Raw genomic sequence first — 17159 nt, 5'->3', positions numbered from 1 at the left:
CGCCCATAATCCTAGGTACTCAGGAGGCTGAGATCTGTGGATCACAGTTCAAAGCCAGCCTGGGCAGGAAAGTTCATGAGACTCTTGTCTCCAATTAACCACCAGAAAACCAGAAGTGGTGATGTGGCTCAAAGTGGTAGAGCACTAGCCTAGAGCAGAAAAGCTCAGGGATGGTGCCCAGGCCCAGAGGAGGAGGAGGAGAAGGAGGAGGAGGAGGAGGGGGGTGGGGGGAGAGAATGCTTCTTTTTAAAAAAGCATCCTTGAACTCAGGGGATGCCCAAGTGGGGCATCAAGACACTCTGAGATGACCCCTAGTTTTTACTCATTCTCACCAGCTTTTGAACTTGGTACTCAGGGATGGCTCTTCTCTGCAACCGAAGAAGACTGGCATCCAGTACAAGGGAGAATGGGGAAATGAACCCCTGGGAGCTGTGACATGGCCAGGGTCATGCAACTGAGACTTGAACCAGGGCTTCTGGCTCCAGGGATGATGGTTCTATCAAAAATCCTGATTTCAGCCAGGCGCTGGTGGCTCACGCCTGTAATCCTAGCTACTCAGGAGGCTGAGATCTGAGGATCACGGTTCAAAGCCAGCCCGGGCAAGAAAGACCGTGAGACTCCTATCTCCAATAAACCACCAGAAAACCGGAAGTGGCGCTGTAGCTCAAGTGGTAGAGCGCTCACCTTGAGCTGAAGAGCTGAGGGACAACGCCCAGGCCCAGAGTTCAAGCCCCACGACCGACAAAAAAAAAAAAAAAAAAAAAAAAAAATCCTGATTTCACACCTCTCCTCTCCTACCTTTCTCACTCCCCAGAAACAGGCCCCGAGATGCAGAACATGCAGACACGAGGGACATTTGGACCTCCTTGCTGACACTTTGCTCTGGCAGGAATGGGTTCAGTCTGTATAGGTTACAACCTATGGCAGCTGGATGTGAAACAGCTGCCCTCCAGCTGTGGACAGTTCCCTTAAGGATGAGCTAAGACATGAACACAAACAGTGCCTGTGTTCCCATTCATAATAAATACTGCCTATAAGTGTAGTTAGCACAATTAAGAGCCACAAAGGCCCAAAGTTCTCACAGTAAAATTAATTATAGATGGGAACTGACTGAAATAAAAACCCTCATCTTGTTAGAAATCTTGAAAATTGGAAAAATGGATTGAAATCAAAGCAATGATGATACTAAAATTACACAAAGTAAAAAGTCATTTCAAAAAAAATGACAGAAGAATCAAAACTTCACAAATCCTAGATCTGTACCATTTGGCCCCAGAATATTTGGCTTAAAAAATAAGAGTAGATGGATTGGGAATGTGGCATAGTGGTAGAGTGCTTGCCCAGCATGCATGAAGCCCTGAGTTTGATTCTTCAGTACCACATAAGTAGAAAAAGCCAGAAGGGGTGCTGGGAAGGTGGCGGCTCAGTGGTAGAGCGCTTGCCTTGCATGCATGAGGCCCTGGGTTCGATTCCTCAGCACCACATAAGCAAAAAGAAAAAAAGCCAGAAGTGGTGCTGTGGCTCAAGTGGTAGAGTGCTAGCCTTGAGCTGAAGAGCTGAGGGACAGCGCCCAGGCCGAGTTCAGGCCCCAGGACCGGACCAAAAAGAAAAAAGAAAAAGCCAGAAGGGGTTCAGTGGCTCAAGTGGTAGGGTGCTAGCCTTGAGCAAAAAGAAGCTCAGGAACAGTGCCCAGGCCAAAGACTGGCAAGGAAAAAACAAAAAGAGGGGGTAGAGGGAGGGGGAGGAGGATGGCAGTGGTAGAGTGTGAAGTCCCTAGAACGACATTAAATATGTATAGAGAGAATCAAATAGAAATAGAAGAAGGAAAGAAGGAAGGAAGAAAGGAAAGAAAGGAAAAGAAAAGGGAAAGAAGGGAGGGAGGGAGGGAGGCAGGGAAGGATGGAGGGAGAAAGGGGGAATGAAGGGAAGGAGAGAGGAAGGAATGAAGGAAGGAAAAGGCAGCGGAGACTGGATGCTAGTGGTTTATGCCTGTAATGCTAGCTACGCAGGAGGCTGAGATCTGAGGATTTCAGTTCAAAGCCAGCCCCAGGAGAAAAGTCTACAAGACTGTCATCTCCAAAAAGCTGGAAATGGAAGTATGCCTCAAGTGGTAGAATGCCAGCTCTGAGTTAAAAACCAAGGGAGAATGTGAGACTCTGAGTTCAAGCCTCAGTTCTGGCATTTGTGTGAGCGCGCCACACACACACACACACACACACACACACACACACACACACACACACACACACACACACACACACACACACACACACACACACACACACACACACACACACACACACACACACGACAGGGGAGAAGGTAGGGAAGAAAAGGAACCAAAGAGAAAAAAACAAGACTACAAAGAAAAAAATTCACAGCAGACACTGTAATGTGTAAAATACAGTTCAATGAAATGTCCAGAAGAGGCAAATCCTCAGATACAGAAAGCAGTTGATAGGGGTTGGTGGAAGGGGCAGGAGGGAGCAACTGCGAGGGGCATGCATTTCTTTGTAGGGTAAAGAAAATGTTCTGGAACTAGGAATTACTTGTGGTTATGGTTGCACAATTCTGGCACTATACTAAAAAATAAATAAATCACTGACTTGGTCACTTTAAATGGATAAATTGCATGATAAGTGAACTGCATCTCAATAATGCTGTTAAAGAAATGTGCTCCGAAGAAAATAAAACTGATTGATGTATCATAACTTTGTTGAATAATTACTCTGAAAAAGAGTTGATTCTGATGGAAGTAATTTCAGTAAACAGAAATGAAAAACATTGGCAACAGTTTAACTGCCCTGCATTTAAAAAAAAAATCAAGGAATTAAATGGATTTGATGGGACTTGATTTGGAAAATACTTACACAAAGAAAATTCACCAATGCAAGTCAATTGAGTTTTAAATCTCTGTATTCAGCATAAATTATGCTTCTTGAGTCAACAGGTCCTATTTGACACCCTTTCTTTGCACTAGGGAAAGGTCTCTGGTTGAAGGTGGGGCTTCAGTGTATTGGGGATCCCAACCTAGAATTCAACAGCACTCACCTTGCTTGGCAAAGCGTTTCTTGCGCCTCATTTTGGCCCGGGGTCCAGCAAACAGGGCACTGATCCTCTCCCTCCAAGCTGCATGACTGCCAGTGTCTGCCACCCCGCAGCGGGAACGTGTCATCTGGCGCAGCGTGGGCCCATCTAGCACACCACTGACAGGGAGCTGCGACACCCACTGGAACTCTCTGCCAGGAGGAATTGAAATAAAGGATCACAGAGCCAGGGGTGAGTGGCAGTGTGAGAACTGCTTTCCAGGGGACATGGCCAGCCAGCCTTCCAGGAAGAGAGAAAAGTAAGAACTATGTAACCTGCACCCCTCAAGTCCTCCACATTCCTCCATCCTACCTGAGCGCATTGCTGAATCGAGTGGAGGCTGAAGCTCTGGGAACATTCTCATTGAGGTAGCCGTATTTCTCCAGGAAGGCCTGGGGGAAAGTGGAACATCAGCCCTTCCCACCACACAGCATCCTGTCCCTTCCCCTGGCGTGCGAGGGGCCAAGGCACATATATCCTGCTCATGCTCCTCTTGTCCCAAGATGCCCTGTAAATTATAGCTGAAAGAATTCCAAGTCCAAAGGATCTATTTCTAGGCCATCATTGACTCGTTGGATGGTCTCAGGAAAACTGTTCACTCAATTACTTCTGAAGGTCTGGCCTGCTTATCTTGAGGCATTATTAGATATCTAGTGTGCATGCTGAACAGTTATGGGTTCTGGACTCAGCTTGGCCTACAGCTGAACTCCAGCTTGCATCCTCCTTCTAAACGACAAATTTCTCCACCATAAAATGGACTTCATTAAGTACTCACTCCACTTTTTTTTTTTTTTTGGTGAGGACTAACCATAATAGCACTAATAAAGCACTTAACATAGACCAATCACAAAGGTGGAATCCCATACAGCAGCTATTAGATGTGTGATATAAATACACACCACATCATATTTGCTCTGAAATAATCTGATCCCTGTAGACAAAGCTCAGGTACTGATCAGGTGCTGTCAATCTTCCACATCTGGAATCATTTCTCAAATTCTAGTTCCCGAACTCTTTCTGCCCAGCCCCCCATGCAAACACATTCAAGGCCCTATGACCATAAAAATGCACATATCCCCAACCTTATCAAAAATATAAAAAGTTGACTTTGTAGAAATGTGGGTTCTTTTTCGTTGGTCATGAGGCTTGAACTCAGGGCCTGAGTGCTGTCCCTGAGTGTTTATGCTCAAGGTTAGCACTTTACCACTTTGAGCCACCACGCCACTTCCAGTTTCCTGGTAGTTAATTGGAGATAAGAGTCTCATGGACTTGGTTGCTCAGGCTGGCTTCAAACCATGATCCTCAGATCTCAGCTTCCTGAATATCTAGGATTACAGGTGTGAGCCACTGGTGCCTGGTAGAAACATGTATTTTGAATTAGAAACCTAAACCTTCCTTCTTCTATTTACTTAAAGAGTGCATGCATGAATAGCTAGAGACAATTAAAAATACAGGTAACAAGTAAACAGAAAAAAAAAACAAAACAGCACTCTGAAGAAGCTGGATGATGGGTCTGAGAAATCAGGAGGTCTAAGTGGAACACTTCTGCCCAGGATCAAATATTAGACCTGTATCCTAAAGAACAACATGCAGGGCTGGGAAGGTGGCTCAGTGGTAGAGCGCTTGCCTTGCATGCCTGAGGCCCTGGGTTCGATTCCTCAGCACCACATAAGCAAAAAGAAAAGTGGCGCTGTGGCTCAAGTGGTAGAGCGCTAGCCTTGAGCTGAAGAATTGAGGGACAGTGCCCAGGTCCAGAGTTCAGGCCCCACGACCGGACCCAAAAAATAAAGAAAGAAAGAAAGAAAGAACAACATGCATCCAGCCATGTAGTGAGATGGGGAAGGACATTGCTGACCGAGGAAACAACACATATGCAAGTCCTTATGCTGACCTGATTAAGGAACAGAAGGAGGGCTCTTGTGGCTCCATGGCTCAGGTCTGTAATCCTAGCCACTGAGGGGGCTGAGATCTGTGGATCACAGCTCAAAGCCCACTGGGACAGGAAAGCCCATGAAACTCTTATCTCCAATTAACCAGAAAGAAGCAGGAAGTGAGGCTGCAGCTCAAGTGGTAGAGTACCAGCCTTGAGTGTCCAAGAACTGGTTTCAAGCCCCAGGAATGCAAAGAAGCAGAGTGAAGAGAAGTCAGAGAGGCAGAACCATAGGCTATGGTAGGAAGTGTAGGTTAATTTCAGTATTGCTGATGGATTCATTGTAGAGAATGCAAGAAAGAAGAATTCCAGGTGGCTCAGAAGTGTACTGTCTAAGGACACCTGAGGGGAGACCAGGTGCAGCAGCCTGGGGTATCGCCTGGTAATGTTGAAGTGATACTGACTTGTGAGCTGAGAGCTCAAAGCAGCTCCATCTTTCAACACGGAGATAATGTAAATTCCCCTCCAAGGAAATCAGTGTAATACAGCAAACGTCTCATGGTCTCAGGGTCTTGCACTGCTCTCCAAATGAACAAGTTCTTCAAGAGAAAAGTGGTTCAGTATTGTCACGAACCACTTCCTGAGGGGATCCCTGCTTGCCTGTCTCACTGATAAAGCCCCATATATGTCACCTTGGATAAAGGAAAAAAGATACCTCTACTGCTTAATTCTCATGCAGACGTGAATTGGCTTTTGATTTTTATCTCTCCTGTGTTATCTATACAGAAACAATTTTCTATCTTCCTTTGAACTTTTCCTCCTTTTCCCTTCCTCCCTGTTTTCTTTCGTGATCAACCGTCACTTGATTATGGTTAGCCTAGGCTACCACAAACTTGCTTGTAGGATCCTCCTTTGTTGTTGTTGGTCATGAGGCTTGAACTCAGGGCCTAGACACTGTCCCTGAGCTCTTTGTTCAAGGCTAGCACTCTACCACTTTGAGCCACAGCTCTGCTTCTGTTTTTTTTTTTTTTTAGTGGTTAATTGGAGCTAAGAGTCTCACAGGGACTTTTCTGCCTGGGCTAGCTTTGAATCCTAATTCTCAGATCTTAGCCTCCTGAGTCGCTAGGATTACAGGTGTGAGCCACTGGTTCCCGACTAGGATCCTCCTTTAATGCTGGGATTACATGCATACAACACCAAGTTTGGCTTCTTTGCTCTGTGTCTTATAGTAATTCCAATCAAAATTGCTGCCTCAAGGAAAACACATGACTGGGAATGAAACTAGACACTGAGAGGACTGGCAAGTCCCTAAATCATTGCACATGTCCAGCCTCCTCTTTATGGATTTCATTTACACCCAACTTCCACAGAAGGCCACTTTCATCTAGCCATTTTCCCTAAGGAGTTTCATTCTAGACAACAGTACAATTTCCAAGTCTGTGTTGTTTAGTCTGTGTTGTTTTTCTGTATTGGTTTATTAGCATGTCAGCAGTGTTGTTTTCTTCTTCCCTTTTGTAAATGTGCATTGCTTTCAGATGTGTAACGGATTAAAGGGGATCCTGTGGCTTCATCAGAAAAATAACTTAATGTTCAAAAGAATGTGACCACATGGAATAGCCACAGGGCTGGAGATTGAGGATCTATTCCCAATCCTGAGTCTGCTAGGTGGCTGGGGACAAATTAATTAACTGCTCTGTGCCTCCGTTTCTTTATCTCAGCGTGAGAGTGAGACACACTTCATAGGACTCTCAAAGGATGAAATAAAGTAATGCACATCTAACATAGTGCCTGGCACAGAGTAAGTGTTCAATAAATATGTGATCTCATTCTTCACCTTGGAGGGAAAATGAACTACACACTTTTGGAATGCAGTCCAACAGCAACATGGGTAGTTTTTGTTTTTGTTTTTTGTGGGGTTTTTTTGGTGCTGGTTCTGGAGCTTTAACTCAAGACCTGGGTGTTGTTCCTGAGTTTTTTCTTTTCCCTCCTCTCTCTCTACCACTTAAGCCATAGCTCCACTTCCAGCTTTTTGGTGGCTAATTGGAGATAAGAGTCTCATAGACTTTCATGCCTAAACTGGCTTTGAGATGCAATCTTCAGATCTCAGCATCTTGGGTAGCCTGGATTATAGGCGTGAGTAGGAAGTGTTTTTGAATAAAGCAGGGACAACTCAACAGAGTTGAGAACACTCAATTCAGGCGATCACCTGGTACCTGCCCTCCTCAGCCAGGTGCCTGTTTCTTTCCTAGCCTCTTCAGTTTCTCAGGAGAGAATGAACAGTGGGCTTTCTAGGCAATGAATATCTAGGGAATGATTATCTCCTTTGAGTGCAGTTCTGCTGGGCAAGTGACTTGGAAGGCACCAGGTTATGGGTCAAAACCTGGCTGGCATTGCCCTGGTATTCTCCCCACAACCCCACCCAGCCCTTATCAGAGAGTTGGCTGGGGTACTGGAACTGTGGAGCCACGGGGGCATTGAGGGCAGGAGGGTGGGGGAAAGTGGAAATTGGCGGCGTCTCCGGTTTCCTGGCTGGGCTGCAGCAGCCTCAGTTCTCTGGCAGACAAGGTGGGGTGGAGGCTGTTTTTTAAGGGCCATCAATGGGGCAGTGCTGAGCTCTGGGACCCTGTAGTGGCCTGGCAGGGTCGAATTCCCAGTGAGCAGAATGAGCACCTTCCTGGAGCAACCACTACACAGAGGCATAGAAAGAATGAAAAAAGGCATTTGAAATACAGGACATAAAAGCATTTTAGTCTTTTGATCAGGATTTATGGACTCTTCAGCTTAGGCTTAATATGGATATATTAAAAAAATTACAGGGGCTGGGAAGGTGGCTCAGTGGTAGAGTGCTTGCCTTGCATGCCTGAGGCCCTGGGTTCGATTCCTCAGCACCACATAAGCAAAAAGAAAAAAAAAAGCCAGAAGTGGCGCTATGGCTCAAGTGGTAGAGCACTAGCCTTGAGCTGAAGAGCTGAGGGACAGCACCCAGGCCCAGAGTTCAGGCCCCACAACTGGACCAAAAATAAAAAAATAAAAAAATTACAGTCTGCAGGAGGGGACCTTTGCTACTGTCAATGTAGAGTGTTTCCTTTTGTGAGAAAGCCCCAACTTTTGACAGTAAGCCCATTTTCTGTGCCCCAGTTTCCCCTTGCAAAGGTAAAAGGAACACCCCACCCCACACGTGGGAGAAAAAGGAGGGGTGCAGAGAACAGGTAGAAGGTAGCCTCATGGTAGAGAAAGCACAGAAGACATGGAAGTGGGAGACAGCCCTCATCCTAACTCTATCATCCCCCCCACCTGCTGGGTCATTTCTTCCTTTTCTCCCGGGGGAAGGGATGGAGAAGTGGGGGAGGGGAAGGACTTTTCCTGGTGTCTTAGGAACTCCGAGTTCGCCTAGGTCATCTTTTCCCTTCTTCATAGGGGCAGTGAGAGGAATGTTCATGTAGAAGTTTGTGTGGTTTTCTGTCTTCCCTGGTCTCTATCTGCCCTCTTTTCAGCAAAGCCCAAGGTTGGTGCTGAATGACTATAGAAGAAGCTACAGGGCTGTGGCTCTTAGGTGACTCACTTTGCCCTGGTCAAAAAGCTTGCACCAACATGCTCATTCACTTGGGTATGGACGGAGCCACTTTCCTGGGGAGTCACCTCTGAAAGTCCCTGGGAGTGGCTGTGGTATCTAGGCAAATTGAAAACAGTTCTTCAGGACCAGCTAGCTGATGGGACTGCCACTTTGGGGGTTCTAGTCCTACCTTTGTGCTGACTTGTCATGAGAGGCTGAACATGGCCCCGGGAAGGGCCATTTATGAGCAGGGTATGACCAACAGTGAGTGTACCAAGATGCATCCTAGGGCTAAATCCAGAGCTCAGAGTCATAGGACTGGCAGTGCAAGAGCCACTGGACAGGAAGTCTTGAGTCTTATTCCTGATGTAGTAACATTGTGTCTTGAGTACAATCTCTCTGAGCCTAAGTATCCTCTTCCCTAAAATGTGACCTTTGGATTCGAGCCCTAAAATATATTCCAGCTATATCAATTATGGTAGCTTACTTATGTATCTGACTAACTGTGAACTATGGCAAACTTATTTAACCTCCCTGTGTCCCAATGCAGAAATCAAGGGGAAAGCTTGACTTTTCTCACAGAAGCATTATGAAAATTCAATAAGAATGTTCTGGGAGCCAGGTGTCCATGGCTCATGCCTGTAATCCTAGCAACTCAGGAGGCTGAGATTGGAGGATCCTGGTTCCAAGCCAGCTTGGGCAGGAAAGTCTGAGGCGTGGCTCAGCAGTAGAGCACCTGTTTAGCAAGTTGGAGGCCTTGGACTCAGACCCAAGTATCATTGAAAAAAATATTTTTTGGCTGGGTGTGGTGGCACATGCTTATAATTCTAGTTACTTGGGAGGAAGAGGCAGATGGATCTCAAGTTCAAGGCCAATCTGGGCAAGGTTAGTAAGACTCTCAAAAAAAAATGAGGGAGGAAAAGGCTAGGGGCATAGGACAACTAGTGAGCCATTTCCTGGCATGTTTCAGGCCCTGGGTTTGGTCTTTAATACCACACGTACGTGTGTGTGTGTGTGTGTGTGTGTGTGTGTGTGTGTGTGTGTGTGTGTGTGTGTGTGTGTGTGTGTGTGTGTGTGTGTTTAGTCACAGAAATTCAGGCCCTGGGTTTGGTCTTTAATACCACACGTGTGTGTGTGTGTGTGTGTGTGTGTGTGTGTGTGTGTGTGTGTGTGTGTGTGTGTTTAGTCACAGAAATTTATCACCAGAAAGGATCTTTGGTAAATGACTCTGGAACTCAGCCCCCTATTTATCCTCTACATCCTAGAATTTCAGCAGCAAGAATGAAGCCAAGAATGAAAAGATTGCATACTGGCAAACTTAATGCCAAGACCATGTTGCTTTCCCTATAATATGGCCCATTTTATGTTCTATTTTATGATTATTTTGGTCTTGTCATAGTGGTGCTGTTGGTTTTGCTTATCCTTTAAGTACATCGTTAGTTAGCATTACCAATCAAGATGCCAGGGATGATCACTAGCATTCTGCCTTGACATGTTCTATACACAAAAACATTTGCCAGTAATCAGGAACTCAACAAGCCCTTGACAGATGTAGGGACATTTAAAGTCTATCTGCCTTCTTTCAACTTCACAATTGCCTTGTAATTAGATCAGCTTAGCAACTTTCTACCACCAGACTCCCCCTCACTCCTTTTATTTTCCCTAGTCTCATGTTCCTAAAGTTCTGTCTGGCTGTGTCCAAAACCCTTGCTGTATCTCATTCTATATTTCATTTTCTGTCCTTAGGAAGATGTAAAATATACTTTCCTTTTTTCCCCTCCCTCCTTCCTTTCTTCCTTCCTTGCTTGCTTGCTTCCTGAATTGCAGCTTTAACTCAGGGCCTTGAGTTTGCTTGACAAATGCTTTTCTACTTGAGCCACACCTCCAGTCCTTTTTTACCTTAGCTATTTTTCAAATAGGGTTTCCCACTTTTTGCTCCAGCCAGCCTTGGACTATGATCCTAGAGCAGGATTATAGAGGTGTATAAACACGCCCAGTTTTATTTGTTGAGATGGGTGGGCACATGGACCTCACTAAAATATAGAGCTAAGTTTAGGGCTAATGCTCCAAAATTGAGGTCAGGGAGGAGTACGCTGACTCTCCCTGCTATGTTCCTGCTTCCATTACCGAGCTCTTGCCAGATTTCATGATTTTTTTCAAACTGGCTTGACAAATGCTTTTCCACCAACTTGTGTTCCTCTGGGACTCTTTGGAGACTCTTCTGTGCTTCTATTCACCCCATACCCATGAGTCACTATACACTGAGCTCTTGGGAATGGCTTCCACACCCCTGGCTTCTGGGTTTCTGACTCACAAGTCAAATGAATGGCTCCAAGGTATGAGAAAGAGACACTGCATATGGGGGTAGGTAGTCCACAGAAGTGCCAACATCTTCCCAGGGCAACAAACAGCAGTACCTTGTACTGGGAACATATGGTAGGTCCCTGAGCAGAAAGCAGGACCGAGAACCAGTGCCTGGTTGTTCTAAAGAAGGGCCAGGCAAAGCCAATGATGGATAGATTGCTTGCTTAGGACAGCCGAAGTGGCTCCAGCATAGGATAAAGTCTGGCTTGGAGTGGGGGCAGGGAGAGGGTACAGGGCAATGATGTCATTTACTAACTCTCAATCTTGCAACTCAACAGCGGATGCTTCTCCTACTTGTAAGCATTGTGAACAGCTTTAATTTTCCCAAGTAGACAACAATGAGCTTGTTCATAACAGCTTTGTAAGCAGAAAATCTCCTCCCAGGCAAAGCCCACTCTGGAAAACCCTCAGCTTTTATTGTTGTGCACACAAGGGACCTGTAGAGCCATGCACACAGGATGTGGGGAAACACACAAACACTTGGGAACACAGATCACATCCAACCAGCCAGACATGGCTGGGTGTGGGACACATGTCTATAATCTTAAAACACTGAGGCCAGACTGGACAACATAGCAAGACCCTGCTTGAAAAACAGAACCAAAAACAAGCAAAAAACAACACATATCTAGCTGCACAAACTAATACATGTGTGCATAGAGGAATGTGTTTGTATAAGAATACAAACACATTGGGGCTGGGAAGGTGGCTCAGTGGTAGAGTGCTTGCCTTGCATGCCTGAGGCCCTGGGTTCCTCAGCACCACATAAGCATAAAGAAAAAAAAATGCCGGAAGTGGCGCTGTGGCTCAAGTGGTAGAGCGTTAGCCTTGAACTGAAGAGCTGAGGGACAGTGCCCAGGCCCAGAGTTCAGACTCTACGACCGGACCCCAAAAAAAGAAAAAAGAAAAGTGGGGGGAAAATACGAGTGTATTATCACACAGCTTATTTCTATTCTTTCTTTCCTTCTGTGCCCTTTGAGATTAACCTGTTCTCTTTATAGCTGCTTTTTTTTCCTTCTTGTGCCTATAATGGAGCTTAAATGCTGGACCTGGGTGCTGTCCCTTAGTTTTTTTTTTTTTTTTCTCTCAATGATAGTTCTATAGCATTTGAGCCACACCACCAATTCTAGCTTTTTTCTTTTCTTTGCTTTCTTTTTCTTTCTTTTTTTTGTAGGTTGTGGGGCTTGAACTCTGGGCCTGGGTGCTGTCCCTCAGCAATTCAGCTCAAGGCGACTGCTCTACCACTTTAGCCACAGCGCCACTTCCAGTTTTCTGGTGGTTAATTGGAGATCAGAGTCTCATGGACTTTCCTGCCTGGGCCAACTTTGAACTGCGATCTTCAGATCTCAGCCTCCTGAGGAGCTAGGATTACAGGCATGAGCCATAGGTGCCTGGTTCTTTCTAGCTTCCTTAAAGTGGATGTTTAGATTATTGATCTAAAACCTTTCTGTTTTCCATGATGGGCTTTTAAAACTATAAATTTCATTCAGTGCTGCAGTAGCTGCAACATATAACGATAAAATGCTCTTTATTCAGTTTCAATATTTTTTAGTTTCTCTTGTGATTTTGTTGCTCACAGTTAATTTAATTTCCAAATATTTGGGGCTTTGCTTGATATTTTTATCATTACTGATTTCTAATTTAATTCTGCTTTAGTCAGAGAACATAATCTGCCAGATTTTGACTTTTGAAATGTATTCAGACTTCTTTTAGAGTCAGCATATGGCCTATCTTGGTAAATAATCTACATGCACTTGGAAAGAATGTGTAGTCTGTATTTTGGGAGTGTAATTTTCTGTCAATATCAATTAGGTTAAGATGGTTGACAATGTTGCTCAAGTCTTTTTCATGCTTACTGATTTTTTTGTGGTTCTGGGGATCAAACACAGAGCCTCATGCATGGCAGGCAAATATTCTTCCCATTGAACTATAATTCCAGCCCCTTGATTTTTTAAAAAATCTGCTTGTTTTGCTTATTATTGGGAGAGAAGTGTTGAAATTTCCAACTATTCTTTCAGAAAAGACCACATTTGGTATAATTCCATTTATATAAAATTTCCAGGATATACAGCCCTATAGAGACAGAATTAGTCTGCAGGCATTATCAAAGCTTTGTTTTAATTGGTATGTGTGTGTGTGTGTGTGTGTGTGTGTGTGTGTGTGTGTGTGTGTATACACTTGAGTGTGTGCGTGTGAGCATGCATACATATGCGTGAGACTTCCTTAATCTACCTAAGCACATTCTTTTTTTGTGGGGGTCCGGTTGTGGGGCCTAAACTCTGGGCCTGGGCGCTTTCTCTCAGCTCTTCAGCTCAAGGCTAGCGCTCTACTATTTGAGCCACAGTGCCACTTGCGGCTTTTTTCTTTTTGCTTATGTGGTGCTAAGGAGTCGAACTAAGGGCCTCAGGCATTCAAGGCAAGCACTCTACCATTGAGCCACCTTCCCAGCCCTATCTAAGCACATTCTTAACTTATTTTAGCCTACTTAAAAAGTTAATATTATATCCATATAACCGCCCTTTACACTTCCCACATGACACATCCCATTTCCTACTTTCCATCTGACATTTGCAATTCACTAATGCATTAATTCATCTCAGCAGAATTCCATTTTCCTGTCTCCATCCCTTGTTGCTGTTGTTGTAACTTTTGTATGTGTCATGAGGTGCAATTTATAATGTTTTTATAAAGCAGTTAGTTGTCTTTTAAGGAAATTATTGCAGGACAAAAAGCATATTATGCCTACCCATTTCTTCTTTTTTTTTGTTTTTGTTTTTTTGGGTCCGGTTGTGGGGCCTGAACTCTGGGCCTGGGCGCTGTCCCTCAGCTCTTCAGCTCAAGGCTAGCGCTCTACCACTTGAGCCACAGCGCCACTTCCGGCTTTTTTTTCTTTTGCTTATGTGGTGCTGAGGAATCGAACCCAGGGCCTCAGGCATGCAAGGCAAGCGCTTTACCACTGAGCCACCTTCCCAGCCCCTATGCCTACCCATTTCTAAGGTTTGTTAAAGCAGGTCTTATCCTAGGGTCAGAGTCCTTAACCCTGAGTTATGGCATCTCTATGGTTTCACGTGGAGTATTTAAGGTTTTTGTTTTTGTTTTTCCATTTTGGTTAGACCATACCTCCCACATCTTCTAGAATTGATTAATTTCTAGAATTTTTAAAAAGACATTCTTTGGGGGTACAACAGCTGTTCTTTGGTAGGCTTCATAGTTTCACCCTATACAGGCCACCATGATCCAAAGGCAAGGACTTGCATCCAACCAAATACATACATGTCCTTAGATACATGCACGCCCTTCAGTGTAGTTCCTACTTTGTGATGTGGCCCCCACAGAATCTAGCTCCTGGACTTTGCCACCCAGGCTTTGCCTGGGGTTTAGTTGCTCACACTGCATGTAGAGAATATTCCTGGAGCCAAGAACTAAGGTGAAGGTCTGGTTCACCCTATAAGCACTCCTTTTGAGATGATTATATTTCCTGAAAAGGATTGACTTCAACACTGCTCCTACTAAGTGTGGTCCTGGAACCTGGGCTGGGCTTCAGATTCCTTTAGTCAATGTAATTCAGCTGAAGTTGATATTGTGCAACTTGTAAGTGTAGGTCATAAAAAGAATACAATCTCAGTCTGTCTCTGTCTCTGTCTCTTTCTCTGTCTCTGTCTCTCTCAACACTCACCCTCAAGACCTAGCCACATGTTGTAAGGAAGCCCAAAACAGCACATAGGAGAGATCCTCTGCTTAGGCCTACATGGAGACAGAGCCCTCAGCTCACAGCCAGCATCAACTGCCAGATATGTGAGGAATCAACTTTAGTTGAGCCCATCTCTAGGCAATGCAGAGCAGAGACAAGTTGCCTTGAGGTATCCTAGTTAAAATTCTGGTCCACAATATGTGTGAACTTAATAAAGGGTCATTTTATTTCACTAGTTTTTCTTTTCTTTTCTTTTTTTTAAACAGGTACTGGGGCTTGAACTTGGAGCCTGGGCGCTGGCCATTAGCTTTTTCACTCAAGGCTGATGCTCTACCTCTTTTAAGCTACAGCTCCACTTCTGGCTCTTCAGTTTTTAATTGGAGATAAGTCTCAGCCAGGCTGGCTTTGGACAGTGATTCTCAGATCTCAGCCTCTTGAATAGCTAGGATTACTGGCATGAACCATCCGCACCTGGAAGTAATTCATAATGTAGCTCTAATAACCATAACACCATCCCTAGGAGTGGTAGTCATGTGCTGCCTGTTGTCCATTGCTGAGCAGAGTTGCCTTATATATTCTGTCCTGTGTTACTGCTGTAGGAGTAATCATCGCCAAACCATGGCTTTCACCTGAGGTGCTATTCTCTCAAATACTAATAAGGATAATTATAAGAACACCAATAATACTGAGAGCAGATTTCTTCAAGAGACTGCTTTCTATGTACTCAGTACTATACTGAGCATATTTTACACACACTAACTCCAAAGAAGCAAACAACAGTGTTGGGAAGTGGGCATGACTAACCTCCACTAGTTAAATGACTTACTCTGGTTCCAGGCAGGTCAGGAAGTCCATGCAATTAGCCATATACAGAAACACGGATACACGCACACATGAACTGGCATGCAGAGATGCTTATATGCCCAGTACACATTTCCACAGTGTTTGTACTTTTAAAATATTTCTCATGCTCAGAGCTAAAAATCCCCTTCCCCTCGTTTTATTTTATTTTAGGGTGTTGTTAAATAGACTGAAAGGAACTCAGTCTGCTAGATATTAAGTTTCTAAATACATCCCAGGATGAAATTCTCTCCATCTGGGGCCACCACAGGCACAGGCAGCAGTGATAACTGTCTCTGTTCCCTTGCCAAGGATTGCCTGGGACCACACTAGGGGAGATGGGAGTGGGACTCTTAACAAGACTTGGCTTGGTAGATGGAATCTTCTCCTGGGATCTTGGGACTCTGCACTTGATGTTGTATGAGTTTAAATTCAGAAAGACAAAGTGAACTCTTGAATATGCAAACAGGGAGAGCACAGAGCAAAGAGTGGGGGGGGGGCTGGGCGGTCACTTAGAAGGGGAGAGGTTGAAGGAGTTAGAGAAAGATCCCTTGTTAAGCAAGGTCATTTTCGAATATTCCATAGCAGCAGTGGAAGCCGGTAGATGGAAGGAAGTGCTATCCAAAGAGAGCCCTCTTCATTCTACAGGTTTTCCCAATTTACCTTGACTCCCTCAAGGCAAGGGGGGACTAGGGAAGATATGGAGACAGACTCTTGATCTATTCTTAAGACAGGAATCCAGAAATGCTGCTTTGGGAAAGAAGAGATCCTGCTGTGTCATTAACGATGACCTTTACCTAGCAAACAGATGCCTCAAATCCTAACCTCACACCAACTTACCCAGTCCAGGGGTAGGAATGTCAGGGAAATGTTTTGAGCTTCAGCTCGCCTCCCTGTCCATCCCTCATCTCAAGTTTAGTTTCGAGGCACTGTTGTAAGCTCCCAATAAGCACCTCTACAGACTCTTCCTATTCTCCCCCTACTTTATCCAGGTGAAATATCTGACAGCTTGAACTGTTCTAAGCAGTCTGAACAGCTTGCTCCTGCCCAGGACAGCTCAGGCCAGGAAGCCAGGACTGAGGTCTCCTCAATCCAGGCTGGTCCATCTCACTCAGCTGGGGCTCCCCTCATGGCGCAGGGGGCTTCGGATGGAGGAGCGTCCGGGTCTCCCCAGCCTAGGCGATGCGGATGAGGGGGTGCCAGTTCATCCCGTCAGTCCCGCCCCCATCAATCTCTGCGGATCCGGCCAGCCTGTGTGGTCCCAGCCCTGGCCCAGGAACTCTTTGTGTATTCAAGTGTGAAGAGGACAGAGAGAAAGGAACGCAGTTTGTGGTTTCGGATGGGACGGCCAGGTGGCCCCCGCCCCCTGCCAAGTTCAGGCGAGTTCCACCGAGCCCTCCCTCCGCCAGGCACACACCCCGTACCTCCGCCTCCTGGCGCAGCTCCGGGTCTCCGCGCTCCGCGGGCTCGGCGGCGTCCCAAGCGCCCCACAGCAGCAGCGCCAGGGCGCGCAGCAGGAAGCCGCCGTGCGCCACCATGGCGCGGCCGCTCCAGCTGCGGGGATCCGCGGGCGCTCAGCGGTTGCCCGCGATCGGGGAGCACCATGCACCGGCTCTGTACCACCCCTCTGCGGACGCAGAAGGCCCGGGGTGGGGAGGGGCGGAGGGATCAACCCGAGCCTGGGCTCCACGCGCTGGGTCGATGCCGCGCTGCGCTGCGCCTGCCCGAGGCCGTCCAGTCACCGCCGTGCCTGC

General features: G+C 45.9%; 1 protein-coding gene across 1 annotated transcript in view; it reads right to left on the bottom strand.

Moving 5' to 3' along the window:
* Nucleotides 1-17159, bottom strand: part of Mmp28 (matrix metallopeptidase 28) — a 28000-nt gene extending 10841 nt beyond the window's left edge. The window contains exons 1-3 of the mRNA XM_070027171.1: nucleotides 16830-17159; nucleotides 3400-3479; nucleotides 3052-3239 (exon numbers count right to left, since the gene is read on the bottom strand). Of these exons, the coding sequence (XP_069883272.1) occupies nucleotides 3052-3239; nucleotides 3400-3479; nucleotides 16830-16943 (382 nt within the window). The 5' untranslated portion in view covers nucleotides 16944-17159. The remainder of the gene's footprint in view (nucleotides 1-3051; nucleotides 3240-3399; nucleotides 3480-16829) is intronic.

This window comes from Dipodomys merriami, unplaced genomic scaffold (assembly GCF_024711535.1).
Source record: "Dipodomys merriami isolate MVZ:Mamm:240054 unplaced genomic scaffold, mDipMer1.0.p SCAF_19, whole genome shotgun sequence".
NCBI lineage: Eukaryota > Metazoa > Chordata > Mammalia > Rodentia > Heteromyidae > Dipodomys > Dipodomys merriami.
The sequence above is the reverse complement of the archived record's forward strand: the minus strand, read 5'-3'. Positions and strand labels throughout refer to the sequence as shown.